The following is an 18,508-nucleotide window of genomic DNA, read 5'->3' on the forward strand; positions in this document are numbered from 1 at the left end:
CATGCACAAATCACCTGTTTCCCAGATGTATCCCACTCAGGGCTGTAGTCCCATCTTTGCTGACAAACAGTCTGAGGTTGCTGTCTGTGTGTGGAAGCAGGAATGAAAGACAAGAAAGAGAGAGGGCACACAGAGGGATAAAATAGGTATAGGATAAAATAGTGAGAAGAAGAGCGAGAAGCACAACGTTATCACTGTGTGGTCATGCTCACTGTTGTCATTTTCTATGAGCTATTCCATCAACACAATTGGCCCAGCGTCGTCCGGGTTAGTGTTTGGCCAGGGTAGGCCATCATTGTAAATAAGAATTTGTTCTTAACTGACTTGCCCAGTTAAATAAAGGTTCAATAAATATAAAAAATAAATACACAATCTTCACAACTAGTCTTCACCGTTCCATCATGGCTACTCCCCTTCACATACCTTCTTTATGGTTGTTGACATCAGCAAAGTTCTGGCTCTGGATGATCTTGTCCACAATGTCGTCGGCGTCGATGCGCGTGTCGTCCACCCAGGTGGGGTGGCTTTCCACAGAGTCCTTCTTCCTCCTGGCAGGTCACATGATATGGTTAACCAACAACACCTGATCGAGGCTTTCTCAGTCATCAGTGATTGTGGTGCAGTTAACCAGTAACACCTGATCGAGGCTTTCTCAGTCATCAGTGATTGTGGTGCAGTTAACCAGTAACACCTGATCGAGGCTTTCTCAGTCATCAGTGATTGTGGTGCAGTTAACCAGTAACACCTGATCGAGGCTTTCTCAGTCATCAGTGATTGTGGTGCAGTTAACCAGTAACACCTGATCGAGGCTTTCTCAGTCATCAGTGATTGTGGTGCAGTTAACCAGTAACACCTGATCGAGGCTTTCTCAGTCATCAGTGATTGTGGTGCAGTTAACCAGTAACACCTGATCGAGGCTTTCTCAGTCATCAGTGATTGTGGTGCAGTTAACCAGTAACACCTGATCGAGGCTTTCTCAGTCATCAGTGATTGTGGTGCAGTTAACCAGTAACACCTGATCGAGGCTATTACTATCAAATGCTTTTTAGGCCGTAGTAGTCTCATTATATAACATGTCGATTCCCACGGGGGGCCAGTATGGAAAAAATAAATAAAATACATTTTAAAAAAAAATGTATGAAATGAAATGTATGCATTCACTACTGTAAGTCGCTCTGGATAAGAGCGTCTGCTAAATGACTAAAATGTAAATGTAATGTCAAATACGGTTTGTTCTTTGACGCGTATCTATTTGACACGGTTCGCCAAAACAGGGTTCGATATATTACTGCGGAAAAATAACCAGCAACCCAGCAACAGATTGGATATTTGGGAATAAATGTAATGACCTCAAAATATAAATGTGTGTCTGTGTGTTTGTATGTGTGGTGTGTGTTTGTGTCTGTGTCTGTCTATGTGTGCGTGTGCTGTGGCTTGCCTGGAGGGTCTATTGGAGAGCAGGACAGGGCGTAGGGGCCGTATGGGTCTCTCAGGCTTGGTGCCTGGCTCTCCTGGTGTCTGGGGGTCTGCTGCAAGGGGGTGGGCGAAGACGTGGGGGGTCTGGGTAGGGGTGCCCAGGCTCCCAGAGGTACTGCTACTGGTTGAGGCATTGCGGCAGTGGGTGAGGTCTGTCAAGCTGGAGGAGCGAGAGTGTTCCGTGCTGTAGCCTGGGAGAGGGGAGGGCATACAAGTAAATTAGACCCCCATACACACACTGTGCATGAACATACAGTACAGATGCACGTGTACGCACAAACAGTACACATTGGCACGCACATACACACATAGGATTGTCATATAACCCTATGACAGATATTATTTATCCATCATTCTCCTCCCCAGTCATGAAATCAAGGAATCTTTTAGATCAACTCAATCAAACCAAATTTAGTTAGTCCAAGGCTAAGATGAACGCCCTGACTTACATTTTTACATTTAGCAGATGCTCTTATCCAAAGTGACTTACAATTTGTGCATTCATCTTATGAAAGCTGGGCGAGAGAACCACATATCACAGTTGTAGCAAGTACATTTTCCCTCAATAAAGTATTATAAAGTAGTAGTTATAAAGAAAGTCAGTGCAAGTAGGATTTTTTTTTGGGGGGGGGTGACAGGACGGGTGATGGGACCGGGGACTTGAGTAGCTATGGCCCTGTGGCAACATGCTCCAGGGCAAAAATTTCCCTTGGTACAAATCTACAATCAGCTTCCCCTCCACCAATCCTAACCTTAACCATTAGTGGTGAAAATGCCAATCTGATCCAAGATCAGAGCCTAGGGGCCACTTCACCCTACTCCTGCTAACATACACAATAGTAAGTTTGGCAATCTTAAAGAAGTTAACTGACCTGATATCTTGCTCTGCTGGCTGGCGTAGCTGGAGTTCCGGGAGTGTCCTGTGTGAAACACTTCATCTGGGCTGGACAGGTTCTGCTCCAACTGCTCCCTAGGTAGACCTGGAACTACAACACAACACACAAGATGATGATAGCTTCTGTGGCATGAAATTCAACAAATGGTGTCCCACATGGACAACAGGAGAGTGAACTTATTTAAAAATTCACAAATAAACGATTAAATAGATAATACATAGATAATAAATTAAAGTGAAAATCTGCATTGGGTATATATATTTTTGGGCTTTGTTTTTGTTTGAACTGCAGATTGCCCCTTTAATAAAGTTTCAGCAATCAGATGTGATTCACTGTCGTACCAGAGTTGAGGGGAGCTGAGGGGAGTCTGGGTTTGAGGAGCCGTCCTGATGATGTCCTGGTGACGCCCCCTGGGGGAGGGTTATAGTTGGCATCGGTGCCCTCGCCCTTACAGTCCAGCTGCAGGGAGGGGTCCTGGCCCGGGATAGAGACGGACTTGGCCGTGCTGGGGGGCCTACAGGATCAAAGGTCAAATAAAAATAAACCATTCAATCATTTTGTAGTTTTATTATGAAGTAATCATAGTAAGCACTAAATACACATATTAATTGGATCATATTTTATATCATTTAAACCAGGAGCCCCAAAAGACAGAAAAGACAATGATTGAGGAAAACTCTTCAGGATGAGAGTGAAAGAGAGTAAAAGGAGGAAATCCTGACTATCCAGAATCTGCGTTGATTTATTTTATGATATCAATTCTGGCCTAAAGGTGGCGCCAGAGGTCCAACTCACGTTTTAAAGCAGGGATCCCCCGACAAAAGTGTGATTCCAATAGTAACCTAGAAAAAAGACAACAATATTATAATTATTATCATACATCATCTTTATCAATATTATTGTAAAATGTTACAACAGAGCACTTCAACTACTGTTTTTTTCTCCCTCATTGCATTCAAAACTACTGCACGTACGGTAGTTATGTGAGTAAGTTTGATAAAAACCGTTAGGTTAAAAATAAGCCAAAAGAGAAGCACCTGGCAAGATCAGTGTATTCAGTAATTTACTGTGCAAATAACTGTCCACTCTAAATGCCTAGTGGGAAAGCTAACCGTTCATTCAACCTGAACAATTCCTGAACAAGTCTCAGCATGGCCTTGATCTCTCTGTGCAGAGTGCAGAGGACATGCCTTTGCACATGGGGCTTCGATGAGCTCATGTCAATGTGTGTGTGTGTGTGTGTGTGTGTGTGTGTGTGTGTGTGTGTGTGTGTGTGTGTGTGTGTGTGTGTGTGTGTGTGTGTGTGTGTGTGTGTGTGTGTGTGTGTGGTTACCTTGAGAATGGAGTTATCCTGTCGAGTGTTCTTGGTGTCGTAGCCCTCGAGAATACAGCAGTGCACGGTGGAGCCTGAGCCAGCAAACTCCGCCATGTTGAGGTCAGCAAAGCCCAGCTGTAGGGAGGGTGAAAGAGAGAGAGAAAGAGAGCGAGAAACAGAGAGAGAGCGAGAGAGAGAGAGAGAGAGAGAAGAGAGAGGGAAGAAAGAGAGATGATGATGATGATAACAAATTGCTTATAGAAAATCTGTCTACTGTTATCAGAATAGAATGACAATTCTCTGGTATACCGGTACTCATGTGGTTACCAACTATCCATTAAATACACCTGCCCCCATTGTAATAAGGCTTTCCCTTGGTATTGCTGTACTTAGGCATGCTTCCTTTCAGTGTGAGATGGGTGGTTTCAAACCGGCTCCCCAATGGGACTGGCGCATACACACATCATGCATTTTGTATAAGCATGATGTGTATGCTCGCTTTCGGCATGCCATTCCAGTATTTTTACTCTACTGGGTGGGAGGTGAGCGAAGGGCTAACACACACCACCTCCCAAAGAGCCGTTACATAACTATCCATGTGAGGCTGGCGAGGTCACCCAACCGTGATGCCTCTCACTCGATTAGGGACAACTAGTGCTCCCTCACCTACCTCTCTGTCTCCTCTCTTCTTCCCTTTTTTTCTCTCTGTCCCCTTATCTCCCTATTCTCTTTCTCCTTCTATCCATTCTATCCCCCTCTATTTTCTGTCTCAGCCTCCAGCCAATCCGGAAGAACACAAATATGCCATAACATAATATGTGACCAGCCAGCGAAACCATTGCTGACAGGGTATGGTGCTGTTGTAGCGTTGATTCAACTAAGAGGGAATTCCATCAGGATTTCAACAGCATATTTTACTTATACAGGCTAAAGATTTTCCTGCTAGTTGTTGTCTTCGGTATGCTCCATATTGATTCGTTTAGCATTCAGGAATCGACTCACTCAATTCTCGCTCAAATCTTAATCCATCTCAAAACTGATCCAGAGGTCTTTATAATAATGGTTTATTGACTTAAATGAATGTTCCACTCCAAAGATGATGTTCAGTGGGGAGATAGCTAATATACAAAACGACTAGCCCCTAACATTGTGACAACATTCACAACCACTACACAAACAAGCACAATCTTGGGTAAACATGACACTGACCTTTTTACTGTTTCCCTGACAACGTAGAGCCTTTGAAGTCATGTGACTACCTCCCTAGTGACAAGATTACGCAATTAGGCGTCATGGTTGCTCTCTTTTGTGTCTTCTGAGATTCCCAAAGATTGGAAAGCAGCTGCGGTCATCCCCCTCTTCAAAGGGGGGGGGACACTCTTGACCCAAACTGCTACAGACCTATATCTATCCTTCCCTGCCTCCCTAAAGTCTCTGCATGTCTGGCAGACATATCAGTGTGGATGACGGATCACCACCTCAAGCTGAACCTCGGCAAGATGGAGCTGCTCTTCCTCCCGGGGAAGGACTGCCCGTTCCATGATCAAATCAAATCAAATCAAATTTATTTTTATATAGCCCTTCGTACATCAGCTGATATCTCAAAGTGCTGTACAGAAACCCAGCCTAAAACCCCAAACAGCAAGCAAAGCATGTGAAAGAAGCACGGTGGCTAGGAAAAACTCCCTAGGAAAAACTCCCTAGAAAGGCCAAAAACCTAGGAAGAAACCTAGAGAGGAACCAGGCTATGAGGGGTGGCCAGTCCTCTTCTGGCTGTGCAGGGTGGATATTATAACAGAACATGGTCAAGATGTTAAAATGTTAAAATGTTCATAAATGACCCGATCCTGTAGGTTCATGCTCTACAACATTCTCAGAGTACGACCCTGCCTCACACAGGAAGCGGCGCAAGTCCTAATCCAGGCACTTGTCATCTCCCGTCTGGATTACTGCAACTCGCTGTTGGCGGGGCTCCCTGCCTGTGCCATCAAACCCCTACAACTCATCCAGAACGTCGCAGGCCGTCTGGTGTTCAACCTTCCCAAGTTCTCTCACGTCACCCCGCTCCTCCGCACACTCCACTGGCTTCCAGTTGAAGCTCGCATCTGCTACAAGACCATGGTGCTTGCCTACGGAACTGTGAGGGGAACGGCACCTCCGTACCTTCAGGCTCTGATCAGTCCCTACACCCAAAGAAGGGCACTGCGTTCATCCACCTCTGGCCTGCTCGCCTCCCTACCTCTGCGGAAGCACAGTTCCCGCTCAGCCCAGTCAAAACTGTTCGCTGCTCTGGCACCCCAATGGTGGAACAAGCTCCCTCACGACGCCAGGACAGCGGAGTCAATCACCACCTTCCGGAGACACCTGAAACCCCACCTCTTTAAGGAATACCTGGGATAGGATTAAGTAATCCTTCTACACCCCCCCCACCCTCCCCCCCCAAAAAGATATAGATGTATTGTAAAGTGGTTGCTCCACTGGATATCATAAGGTGAATGCACCAATTTGTAAGTCGCTCTGGATAAGAGCGTCTGCTAAATGACGTAAATGTAAAGTCTTCGAAAGCCAAGTCAACAAACAGAATACCGACCATTTCGAATCCCACCGCACCTTCTCCGCTATGCAATCTGGTTTCAGAGCTGGTCATGGGTGCACCTCAGCCATGCTCAAGGCCCTAAATGATATCTTAACCGCCATCAATAAGAAACATTACTGTGCAGCCATATTCATTGACCTGGCCAAGGCTTTCGACTCTGTCAATCACCACATCCTCATCGGCAGACTCAACAGCCTTGGTTTCTCAAATGATTGCCTCGCCTAGTTCACCAACTACTTCTCTGATAGAGTTCAGTGTGTCAAATCGGAGGGCCTGTTGTCCGGGCCTCTGGCAGTCTCTATGGGGGTGCCACAGGGTTCAATTCTCGGGCCGACTCTTTTCTCTGTATACATCAATGATGTCGCCCTTGCTGCTGGTGAGTCTCTGATCCACCTCTACGCAGACGACACCATTCTGTATACTTCTGGCCCTTCTTTGGACACTGTGTTAACTACCCTCCAGACGAGCTTCAATGCCATATAACTCTCCTTCCGTGGCCTCCAACTGCTCTTAAATACAAGTAAAACTAAATGCATGCTCTTCAACCAATCGCTGCCTGCACCTGCCCGCCCGTCCAGCATCACTACTCTGGACGGTTCTGACTTAGAATATGTGGACAACTACAAATACCTAGGTGTCTGGTTAGACTGTAAACTCTCCTTCCAGACTCACATCAAACATCTCCAATCCAAAGCTAAATCTAGAATTGGCTTCCTATTTCGCAACAAAGCATCTTTCACTCATGCTGCCAAACATACCCTCGTAAAACTGACCATCCTACCGATCCTCGACTTCGGCGATGTCATTTACAAAATAGCCTCCAATACCCTACTCAATAAATTGGATGCAGTCTATCACAGTGCCATCCGTTTTGTCACCAAAGCCCCATATACTACCCACCACTGCGACCTGTACGCTCTCGTTAGCTGGCCCTCGCTTTATACTCGTCGCCAAACCCACTGGCTCCAGGTAATCTACAACACCCTGCTAGGTAAAGTTCCCCCTTATCTCAGCTCGCTGGTCACCATAGCAGCACCCACCTGTAGCACGCGCTCCAGCAGGTATATCTCTCTGGTCACCCCCAAAGCCAATTCCTCCTTCGGCCGCCTCTCCTTCCAGTTCTCTGCTGCCAATGACTGGAACGAACTACAAAAATCTCTAAAACTGGAAACACTTATCTCCCTCACTAGCTTTAAGCACCAGCTGTCAGAGCAGCTCACAGATTACTGCACCTGTACATAGTCCATCTATCATTTAGCCCAAACAACTACCTCTTCCCCTACTGTATTTATTTATTTTGCTCCTTTGCACCCCATTATTTCTATTTCTACTTTGCACTTTCTTCCACTGCAAATCTACCATTCCAGTGTTTTACTTGCTATTTTGTATTTACTTCGCCACCATGGCCTTTTTTGCCTTTACCTCCCTTATCTCACCTCATTTGCTCACTTTGTACATAGACTTTTTTTCCTACTATATTATTGACTGTATGTTTGTTTTACTCCATGTGTAACTCTGTGTTGTTGTATGTGTCAAACTGCTTGCTTTATCTTAGCCAGGTCGCAGTTGTAAATGAGAACTTGTTCTCAACTTGCCTACCTGAATAAATAAAGGTGAAATAAAATAAATAAAAATGAGACCACATCAGACACTGAAACCATGATAAAAATTCCATTGTAGGTCCTCTTTTAGGCCTTAGTTTTATTGTATACAATATAACGCAAATCATGTGTCACAGAGTTCGTTGGGTTGTACAGACCAAAACGCGATGTGAATGCTCATCTTATTATTTAATATAAGGAGAATAAGGAGAAAAAACAAGAAAACGAATAAAGACTAGTGACAGTTTTACAGGCAGAATAAACACAGTGCAAAATACAACTACCCACAACCTATCAAACAAACACACACCTACTTATAGGACTCCCAATCAGAGGCAACTAGAAACACCTGCCTCCAATTGAGAGTCCAGCACCCAAAACTACACATAGAAAAACAAACCTAGAACCTATACCAAAACTAACACACCCCACTACACCACGCACAAAACCCCACAATACAAAACAAATATACCTCTGCCACGTCCTGACCAAATATAATACAAATAATACCTAAATATTGGTCAGGACGTGACATCATGTCTATTAAAGAAACTTATTTGGGTTTAAAAAAATATGAATAAAAGTTGTTAGGTGTCATATCCTGACAGAAATTGTTATTAATGGTATCTGTTATGTCATGCTTATGACAGTGTAAAGTTATATTTATGACAAGCAAATACAGCAAATAAAGCACATCAGCTACATGCCATCAGCTTCACTTTTTTCCACTTTATTCGATGTCACCTAATTAATGGTCATTAGTTGGTAAGTGTGACTCACCACAGTTTAAGGACACGTATGGTGACCACAGGCGAAAGACCATGGGTAGATAATTAGCTTTCTAGCAGAAAGCAGCTTTAAAACTAGATTGGGGCGTAATGCACTCACACACTCATAATCCTGTTGTCACAGCAACACAGTCGAGACGCCAAATTATTTGGTTGAAGTTCGACTGACTGATGGTCACCACCAGTAAAAGTACTGTATTAATTATTTCATATGTTTTTTACATCCCCAGACTTTTTCCTTCGAGGGCTATAATCAACCAGTCTGGCCAGTCATCTAAACTATGAGTCACATTAGAATCCACATATTATCCTACTGCTTTAACGTGGTCAGAAGACAAGGTTTCAAAACCAACGTGCAGATCACAAACCTTTTCTCATTGTATCCACAATAGTTGTATGTATTGGAGGATTTTCATTCACAAACTGTTAGCTTAATATCTTCCCACAGACACAGCCACTCCATCTCTGACACACATCTCTGGGCTGGAGTGCCATTAGTCTGAGTGACAAGCTAGACTACTGTTAGTTGGACAGACATTGCCCTGTACTACTGAGAGGAAGCAGGACTGGGCAAACACATCAGAACTTAGAGAACTAATAGTCCTTTTCCACAGTCATCTTCCTCTTGCCCTCTGTGTCAAACACCTACAGACCCAGAGGATTTAATGACCTCCCTGTGTCTCAGTTGGTAGAGCATGGTGTTTGCAACGCCAGGGTTGTGGGTTCAATTCCCATGGGGGGCAAGTACAGGGAAAAAAAAACAATGTATGAAATGAATTGAAATGTATGCATTCACTACTGTAAGTTGCTCTGGATAAGAGTGTCTGCTATGATGTAAAGTGTCAAAGACCTCCTATACTCACATGCACTGTGGCTAGTGAATTGCAGAGCAAGCTGACCTAGGGTATCATTATCTATCTATATCAAATCAAATTTTATTTGTCACATACACATGTTTAGCAGATGTTATTGCGGGTGTAGTGAAATGCTTGTGTTTCTAGCTCCAACAGTGCAGTAATATCTAACAATTCACAACAATACACACAACATAAAACCTTTCTTTCCTCTCTCTCTCTCTCTCTCTCTCTCTTTTTTTTGGCTAATTCAGAGGACATTCCGGTACAGTGCCTTTTTCCCGAATGAACGGGATCAGCAAATATGAAGGAAACAAGGGGGACAGGGAAGCACAATCTGAATGATAACATCCACCCAGCCTTAACACATAAACACAGACAGGCAGAAACACAGGCCAACACACACATCATACGCACGCACGCACACACACACAAGCATGCACACATTTCCTTCTTTAATGGACAAGGGGAGGTCCATGTCCTCACACTTTCCTCTTAGAGGAGTCACCAGTCACATGCCTTTTCAATAATCAGCACTAGAATCATGATTGGCCTCTGCCCTGTCTCTTCCCACTATGAGTGCTTCCCAGTTCCCATGCACTGTCTTCAATGTCAAAAAGGACAATCCATTTTCCTACTAAACAGTGTGTGGCAAGAGACTAAAGATGTTATAATATCTTAATGCAGTACTTCTTCTGAAGCACAAGTATAGACGCTATGAATAGGCTACCATATGTCAGTAATTTCTAGAAATCCAAAGGGCCTGTTGGTAATGGTGGTACTATCCACAGTACTTAGTTACGGTTTTGACTGGATAGAATACAGATTATTAAAATTGACATTTCGTAGCAGGTTAGAACTTACGCAGCAGGTTAGGAGAATAAAAGTAGCAGGTAAGGAGAATTAGGTTTGGGTTAGCAAAAATGCTATATTTTCCAACTTCAATTTGACTTGCACTGTATCCAATCCAGACATCACCCTTAGTTACCTGTGTTAATCACTGGCTGGGTTACTTGGTAGGTCACACCTAAAAACTTAGGTCAGGGTCACTGAAGAGCTAAAAAGGTACTTCACACAGTTTACTGTCAACTAGTGGAAACCTTATAAACTATAAACACTATGGATGGAAAATAAGGCAGGGAAAAAGTAGTTGTCACGTCCTGACCATAGAGAGCTCTTATTTTCTATGGTAGAGTAGGTCAGGGCGTGACTGGGGGGGTTATTCTAGTTTTATTTTTCTATGTTGTTTGGTTCTAGTTTCTGTTTTTCTATGTTTGGGATTTTGGATGATCCCCAATTAGAGGCAGCTGGTCATCGTTATCTCTAATTGGGGATCATATTTAAGTAGTTGTTTTTCCCACCTTTGTTTGTGGGAGATTATTTTAAGTTAGTGCATGTAGCACCTCTTCGTCACGGTTTGTTGTTTTGTTTATGGTTTATTGTATGTCTTGCATAGTTTCACATTATAATAAAATATGTGGAAAGATATTCACGCGGCGCCTACGTCCGTTCCTACACACAGTCGTGACAGAATCTCCCACCACCTGAGGACAAAGCAGCGTGGTCAAGAGGAATGGACCTGGGAGGAAATCTTGGATGGGAAAGGACCCTGGAGGCAGGAAGGGGAGTATCGCCGTCCGAAGGAGGAGATAGAGGCAGCGAGAGCAGAACGGCGACACTACGAGGAATTATCACGGAAACAACGGAAGCCCGAGTGGCAGCTCCCAAAATGTTGGGAAGGGGGCACACGGAGTGAGGGGTGAACCAGAGCTAGTCAGGGAGTCGAGTCAGGAACTCGACGAAAGATTCCGGAGAGAGGTGTTGGCGTTGAGAGCGCTGCAGAGCGGGCGTGCTTACCGTGGGGAGCGTGTGACCAGTCAGGCACCGTGTTATGCGGTGATGCGCACTGTATCTCCAGTGCGCATTCATAGCCCGGTGCGCACTGTGCCTGCGCCCCGCATTTGCCTGTGCCCCGCATTTGCCGGGCTAAAGTGAGCATTCAGCAGGACGGGTTGTGCCGGCTCAGCGCTCCTGGTCTCCAGTACGCCTACTCGGTCCAGGATATCCTGCGCCAGCTCTACACACTGGGTCGCCAGTGCCCATTCACAGCCCAGTTCGTCCTGTGCCAGCGCCCCGCATTTGCCGGGCTAAAGTGAGCGTTCAGCCAGGTTGTGCCAGCTATATGCTCCAGACCTCCAGTGCGCCTCCACGGTCCAGTATATCCTGCACCGGTTCTACGCACCAGGTCTCCAGTGCGCCTCCACAGCCCATTATGTCCTGTGCCTCCTCCTCGCACTCTCCCTGGAGTGCGTGTCCTCAGTCAGGTATGTCCTGTGCCTTCTCCTCGCCCTGAAGTGCGTGTCACCAGTCTGGTGCCACCTGTCCCGGCTTCACGCACTAGACCTCCAGTGCGCCTGCCCAGTCTGGTGCGTCCTGTGCCTGCTCTCCGCACTCGCCCTGAGGTGCGTGTTACCAGTCTGGTGCCACCTGTGCCAGCCCCATGCATCAGGCCTCCAGTGCGCCTTCCCGTTCCAGAGCTTCTGGCGACAGTTCCCGTTCCAGAGCTTCCGGCGACAGTTCCCAGTCCAGAGGTTCCGGCGACAGTTCCCAGTCCAGAGCTTCCGGCGACAGTTCCCAGTCCAGAGCTTCCGGCAACGGTTCCCAGTCCGGGACCTCCTGAGATGGTCCACAGTCCGGAGCCTCCTGAGACGGCCTACAGCCCGGAACCTCCTGAGACGGCCTACAGTCCGGAGCCTCCTGAGACGGCCTACAGCCCAGAGCCTCCTGAGACGGCCTACAGCCCGGAGCCTCCAGCGACGATCTGCGGTTCAGAGCCTCCAGCGACGATCTGCGGTTCAGAGCCTCCAGCGACGGTCGGCGGTTCAGAGCCTCCAGTGACGGTCGGAAGTCCAGAGCCTCCAGCGACGGTCAGCAGTCCAGAGCCTCCCCGATGCTGGCAGGTTTGCAGAATGAGAGGGTTCTTCGTCCCGCACCAGATCCGCCTCCGATGCGGGAGGATCCGCGGTATGAGAAGGTTCTTCGTCCTGCACCAGAACCGCCACCAACATTAGACACATTAGAATAGCTACACTGTTTGTATTCAGTCATGTTTCCGGTCGCCTTGCCCTGATTAAAAGCAGTGGTTGGCGCTTTCAGTTTTGTGCGAATGCTGCCATCAATCCACGGTTTCTGGTTGGGGAAGGTTTTAATAGTCGCTGTGGGTACAACATCACCGATGCACTTGCTAATAAAATCGCTCACCGAATCAGTGTATTCCTCAATGTTATTGTACGACTCTGGGGAACATATCCCAGTCCACGCGATCAAAGCAATCTTGAAGCGTGGAATCCGATTGGTCAGACCAGCGTTGAACAGACCTGAGCACGGGCGTTTCCTGTTATAGTTTCTGTCAATAGGCTGGGAGCAACAAAATGGAGTCGTGGTCAGATTTTACAAAAGGAGGGTGGCGAGGGCTTTGTATGAGTCACGGAAGTTAGAGTAACAATGATCCAGGGTTTTACCAGCCCGGGTCGCGCATTCGATATGCTGATAAAATTTAGGAAGACTTGTTTTCAGATTAGCCTTGTTAAAATCCCCAGCTACAATAAATGCAGCCTCAGGATATGTGGTTTCCAGTTTACATAGAGTCCAATGAAGTTCTTTCAGGACTGTCGATGTGTCTGCTTGGGGGGATATACACGACTGTGATTATAATCGAAGAGAATTCTCTTGGTAGATAATGCAGACGGCATTTGATTGTAAGGAATTCTAGATCAGGTGAACAAAAGTACTTGAGTTCCTGTATGTTGTTATGATCACACCACAGAGAGATGTTTGTTTCTGTCGGCACGATGTGTGAAGAAACCAGGGGGCTGTACCGACTCTGATAACGTATCCCGAGTGAACCATGTTTCCGTGAAACAAAGAACGTTACAATCTCTGATGTCTCTCTGGAAGGCAACCCTTGCTCGGATTTCGTCTACCTTGTTGTCAAGAGACTGGACATTGGCGAGTAGTATACTCGGGAGCGGTGCGTGATGTGCCCGTCTACGGAGCCTGACCAGAAGACCGCTCCGTCTGCCCCTTCTGCAGCGCCATTGTTTTGGGTCGCCGGCTGGGATCCAATCCATTGTCCTGGGTGGTGGACAAAACAGAGGATCCGCCTCGGGAAAGTCGTATTTCTGGTCGTAATGTTGGTAAGTTGACGTTGCTCTTATATCCAATAGTTCCTCCCGGCTGTATGTAATAAAACGAAAGATTTCCTGGGGTAACAATGTAAGAAATAATACATAAAAAAAAACGAAATACTGCATAGTTTCCTAGGAACGTGAAGCAAGGCGGCCATCTCTGTCGGCGCCGGAAGTTGGGAGATGTGATTGTTTCCTCTAAGTGGGGTGGATTTCACATAACTGGGCAGGGCTGCAGCCAAGGGTGGGCCTTGGAGGGCATAGGCCTACTCATGTGGCTGCCATGCCCACCCCTGAGGAGCCAGGCCCAGCAAATCAGAATGAGTTTTTCTCAAACAAAAGGGCTTCATTAAAGACAGAAATACTCCTCAGCACCCCTCCACCCACCCTCAGTATCAGGAATGAAGGTAAGACTCAGATGCAGACAACGTCAAATTAACAATGGTTTAATAATCCAACAGGGGCAGGCAATAGACAGGTCAAGCCAGGCAGGGGTCAGTAAACCAGAGGTGGGGCAACGGTACCGGATGGCAGGTAGGCTCAGGGTCAGGGTAGGCAGAGGTCAATAATCAAGAGGTGGGGCAAAGGTACAGGTAGGCAGGCAGGCTCAGGGGCAGGCAGAGTGGTCAGGCAGGCAGACTCAGAGTCAGGACAGCCAAGGGTCAAAGCCAGGAGGGCGAGAAAAAGAGAGACTGGGAAAAGAAGAAGCCGAGACAAAAAACGTTGATTGACTTGACAAACAAGACGAACTGGCAACAAACAAACAGAGAACAATGGGGAAGTGGGATAATGGGGAAGATTGGCGACACCTGGAGGGGGGTGGAAACAATCACAAAGACAGGTGAAACAGATCAGGGTGTGACAGTACTCCCCCCTCTAGGGGCGCCACCTGGCGTCCTACCTGGGCGCATACCTGGTTGACCGGGGTGCCGGCGGTAGAAGTCGGCGATGAGGGCTGGGTCCAGGATGTCTCTAGCGGGGACCCAGCACCTCTCCTCCGGGCCATAACCCTCCCAGTCAACCAGGTACTGGAAACCCCTGCCCCATGGTCAAACACTCAGGAGGCGTCTCACCATGTACGCCGGATGGCCATCGATGACACGGGGAGGAGGGGTGGGCCTGGAAACAGAAGACAAAGGGCTGTGAGACACAAGCTTAATCCTAGACACATGGAAAGGTGGGTGAATACAGAGGGTATGGAGTAATAAAAGACGAACAACAGTGGGGCTAATGACTCTAGAGATAGGGAACGGGCCGATGAAATGGGGGGGAAGTTTACAGGACCCCAAAGAGGGGCAGGTCCCGGGGGGGAGAGTCATAACCTTTGCCCAAGCCAATAGCGTGGCACAGGGGTCCGGTGGTGATCTGCTTGTCGCCTATACCTGGAAGTGGTCTTCAACAGAGTGGCCCGGGCACAGTTCCAGGTACGGCGATAGCGGCGGATGGACATCTGGGCAGAGGGATTGCTGACTTCCTCCTCTTGCTCAGGGAAGAGCGGAGGCTGATATCCCAAGGAACACTTGAAGGGCGAGAGACCCGTAGAGCAAGGAAGGGTGTTGCGGGCGTACTCAACCCATACCAGTTGCTAACTCCAGGTGGTAGGGTTGGCGGAAACTAGGCAGCGAAGAATCGTCTCTAAGTTCTGGTTCGCTTGCTCCGACTGGCCTTTGGACTGGGGTTGGAATCCGGAGGACAGGCTGGCCGATGACCCAATGAGCGAGCAGAACACCTTCCAGAACCGGGACGAGAACTGCAGACCCCGGTCGGAGACCATGTCGACCGAGGGTCCGTGGATCCGGAAGACGTGCTGGGCCATCTACTTGGCCGAGGGTAGTTTATGAAGAGGAATGAAGTGGGCGGCTTTGGAAAACCGGTCGACCACAGTCAGGATGGCAGTAGAATATATGGGACTAGGGACGGTGAGGGACAGGCAGTGGTTGGAGAAGACCAGCCGGAGCTTGCCGAGGAGTCTTGTTCTGTGCACAGACCGTGCAGGCGGCGACAAACGCGGCAACATCCGGAACCATAGTAGGCCACCAAAAGCGTTGTCTCGCGAAGGCCAGGGTGCGACGAGAGCCCGGGTGAGAGGCAGCCTGGAGGAATGGGCCCACTCCAGGACCGCGGAGCGGACAGTGTCAGGCACAAACATCCGGTTATCTGGCCCCCCCAAGGGTTCGGCTGGGACCTCTGCGCCTCCCGGACCTGTTTCCCTATACCCCAGATGAGTGCCGTCGCCAGGCACAAGGTGGGAAGGATGATCTCAAGCTCCGGGGTGGTAACCGTGGGGTTATAGCGGCGAGACAGGACCTCCGGCTTGACGTTCTTGGATCCCGGCCGGTAGGAGAGGGAAAAGTTGAACCGTGTAAACAGCAGGGCCCATCTCACTTGCCTGGAGTTGAGGCGCTTGGCAGTGCGGAGATACTCCAGGTTTTTTGGTCGGTCCACACAATGAATGGATGTTCCGCCCCTTTTAGCCAGTGCCCAACGCCATCTTCACCGCAAGAAGCTCCCGATTCCCCACATCGTAGTTCCTCTCTGTGGCATTGAGGCGGTGGCCGAAGAAGGCACAGGGATGTAGCATAAGGTCCAGGGCAGAACGTTGGGACAGGACAGCCCCCACTCCGACATCCGAAGCATCGACCTCCACCATGAACTGACGGGAAGATTCAGGATGAACCAGGATAGGATCAGTTGTGAAGTGGTGTTTAAGGTCCCGGATCTTTGGTAAAGGTGAGTGCAGACAGGGAGAGGCCAGGGTGCTGTAAACCCGGATAAAGCCGCGATAAAAGTTGTCAAACCCCAGGAAGCATTGCAGCTGCACCCTGGAAGTAGGCTGAGGCCAATTCACCACCACTCTCACCTTCTCGGGATCCATCTGGACACTCCCGGCAGAGATGATGTAGCCCAGAAAGAAAATGGTGGAGCGATGGAACTCACACTTTTCCGCCTTAACAAACAACTGGTTCTCCGGAAGGCGCTGGAGAACCTGTCGGACGTGGAGCACATGTTCTTGGGGGGAGCGAGAGAAGATGAGGATGTCATCAATGTAGACGAAGACGAACCGGTTCAACATGTCACGGAGAACATCATTCACCAGAACCTGGAACATGGCAGGAGCATTGGTGAGGCCAAGGGCATGACCAGATATTCGTAGTGGCCGCTGACCGTGTTGAAGGCAGTCTTCCACTCATCCCCCTCTCGTATCCTCACCAGGTGGTAGGCGTTTCGCAGATCCAGCTTGGAGAAAACAGTGGGCCCCTGGAGCGGCTTGAAGGTCGAGGAAATTAGTGGTAGCGGATAACAATTCTTCACACTAATGTCATTGAGTCCCCGATAGTCAATGCACGGGCGCAGGGTCTTGTCCTTTTTCTCCATGAAGAAGAACCCTGCGCCAGCGGGAGAGGAAGAGGGACGGATAAATCCTGCAGCTAGGGAGTCCCCAATGTAGGTCTACATAGCCTTGGACTCTGGTCCGACAGAGAGTACAGACATCCCCGGGGTGGCGTGGTGCTGGGGAGAAGGTCAATCCCGCAGTCAGAGTGGCGGTGCGATGGAAGGGAAGTGGCCCGGGACTTGCTGAACACCGCCCGGATGTCCTGGTACTCCCCGGGAATGGCAGAGAGGTCAGGAGCAGCTTCTGAGCCCCCAGGAAGACATCCCGAGGCAAGTTGCACCAACTTCAGGCAATGGCGTTGGCAGAACGGACTCCAGCCCATGATAGCACCCGTAGACCAGTTGATGAGGGGATTGTGTCACTGGAGCCAGAAGAATCCCAGAACCACGGGAATCTGGCAGGACATGATGAGAAGGAATTGAATGGTCTTGCTGTGATTCCCTGCCACAAGTAGGTTGATGGGAGTGGTGTTATGGGTAACCTGACCTATAGCGCGCCCGCCCAGCACTCTAACATCCATGGGAATGGAGAGGGGTTGAGTGGGGATGTTCAGCTCGGAAGCCAGTGTGGCGTCCAAAAAGCTCTCATTGGCCCCAGAGTCAATGAGGACCCTGAGAGATTTGGACTGGTTTCCCCACAGCAGAATGACATGAAAAGGAGTGCGAGTAAGGGAAGCAGAAAAGTTCTCCATATGGCTCACCAGAGTACTCGCTCCTACCGGTGGCCCTGGTCTTTTACCGGGCAAGAGGACCCAAAATGACAAAAAGTCCCACAAGCTCCTTGTGTTGATCCTGTGAGGTCCCAATCGCACACTCGCTAAAAACTTGAGACATCTGTGGCATTGTGTTGTGTGACAAAACTACACACTATAAAGTGGCATTTTATTGTCCCCAGCACAAGGTACACCTGTGTAATGATCATGCTGTTTAATCAGCTTCTTGATATGCCACACCTGTCAGGTGAATGGATTATCTTGGCTAAGGAGAAATGCTCACTAACAGAGATGTAAACACTGTTGCGCACACAATTTGAGAGAAATAAGCTTTTTGTGAGTATGGAACATTTCTGGGATTTTTTATTTACTCTCATGAAACATGGGACCAACATTTTACAAGTTGTGTTTATATTTCTGCTCAGTGTATATATACAGTTGAAGTTGGAAGTTTACATACACTTATGTTGGAGTCATTCACTCCACAAATTGCCTTTAAATTGTTTAACTTGGGTCAAACATTTCGGGTAGCCTTCCACAAGCTTCCCACAATAAGTTGGGTGAATTTTGTCCCATTTTGTCCCATTCCTCCCATTCCTCCTGGTGTAACCGAGTCAGGTTTGTAGACCTCCTTGCTCGCACACACGTTTTTCAGTTCTGCCCACAAATTTGCTATAGGATTGAGGTCA

At 48.0% G+C, this 18,508-nt stretch overlaps 1 protein-coding gene across 5 annotated transcripts in view; it reads right to left on the reverse strand.

Annotated features, from left to right (window-relative positions):
* LOC106562839 (protein FAM102A) overlaps window positions 1–18,508 on the reverse strand; it is an 82,627-nt gene that overhangs the window by 4,210 nt on the left and 59,909 nt on the right. For 4 of the 5 annotated variants that reach the window (XM_014127881.2, XM_014127880.2, XM_045689816.1 and 1 more), the window contains 7 exons: window positions 3,706–3,822; window positions 3,168–3,214; window positions 2,714–2,886; window positions 2,349–2,462; window positions 1,439–1,667; window positions 424–548; window positions 15–84 (listed from right to left, as the gene is read on the reverse strand). In XM_014127881.2, coding sequence (XP_013983356.2) covers window positions 15–84; window positions 424–548; window positions 1,439–1,667; window positions 2,349–2,462; window positions 2,714–2,886; window positions 3,168–3,214; window positions 3,706–3,822 — 875 coding nt within the window. Of the gene's footprint in view, window positions 1–14; window positions 85–423; window positions 549–1,438; window positions 1,668–2,348; window positions 2,463–2,713; window positions 2,887–3,167; window positions 3,215–3,705; window positions 3,823–14,626; window positions 14,833–18,508 lie in introns of all 5 variants that reach the window. The other variant, XM_045689817.1, reaches the window with a different exon arrangement.

This window comes from Salmo salar, chromosome ssa11 (genome assembly GCF_905237065.1).
Source record: "Salmo salar chromosome ssa11, Ssal_v3.1, whole genome shotgun sequence".
Classification (NCBI taxonomy): Eukaryota; Metazoa; Chordata; class Actinopteri; order Salmoniformes; family Salmonidae; genus Salmo; species Salmo salar.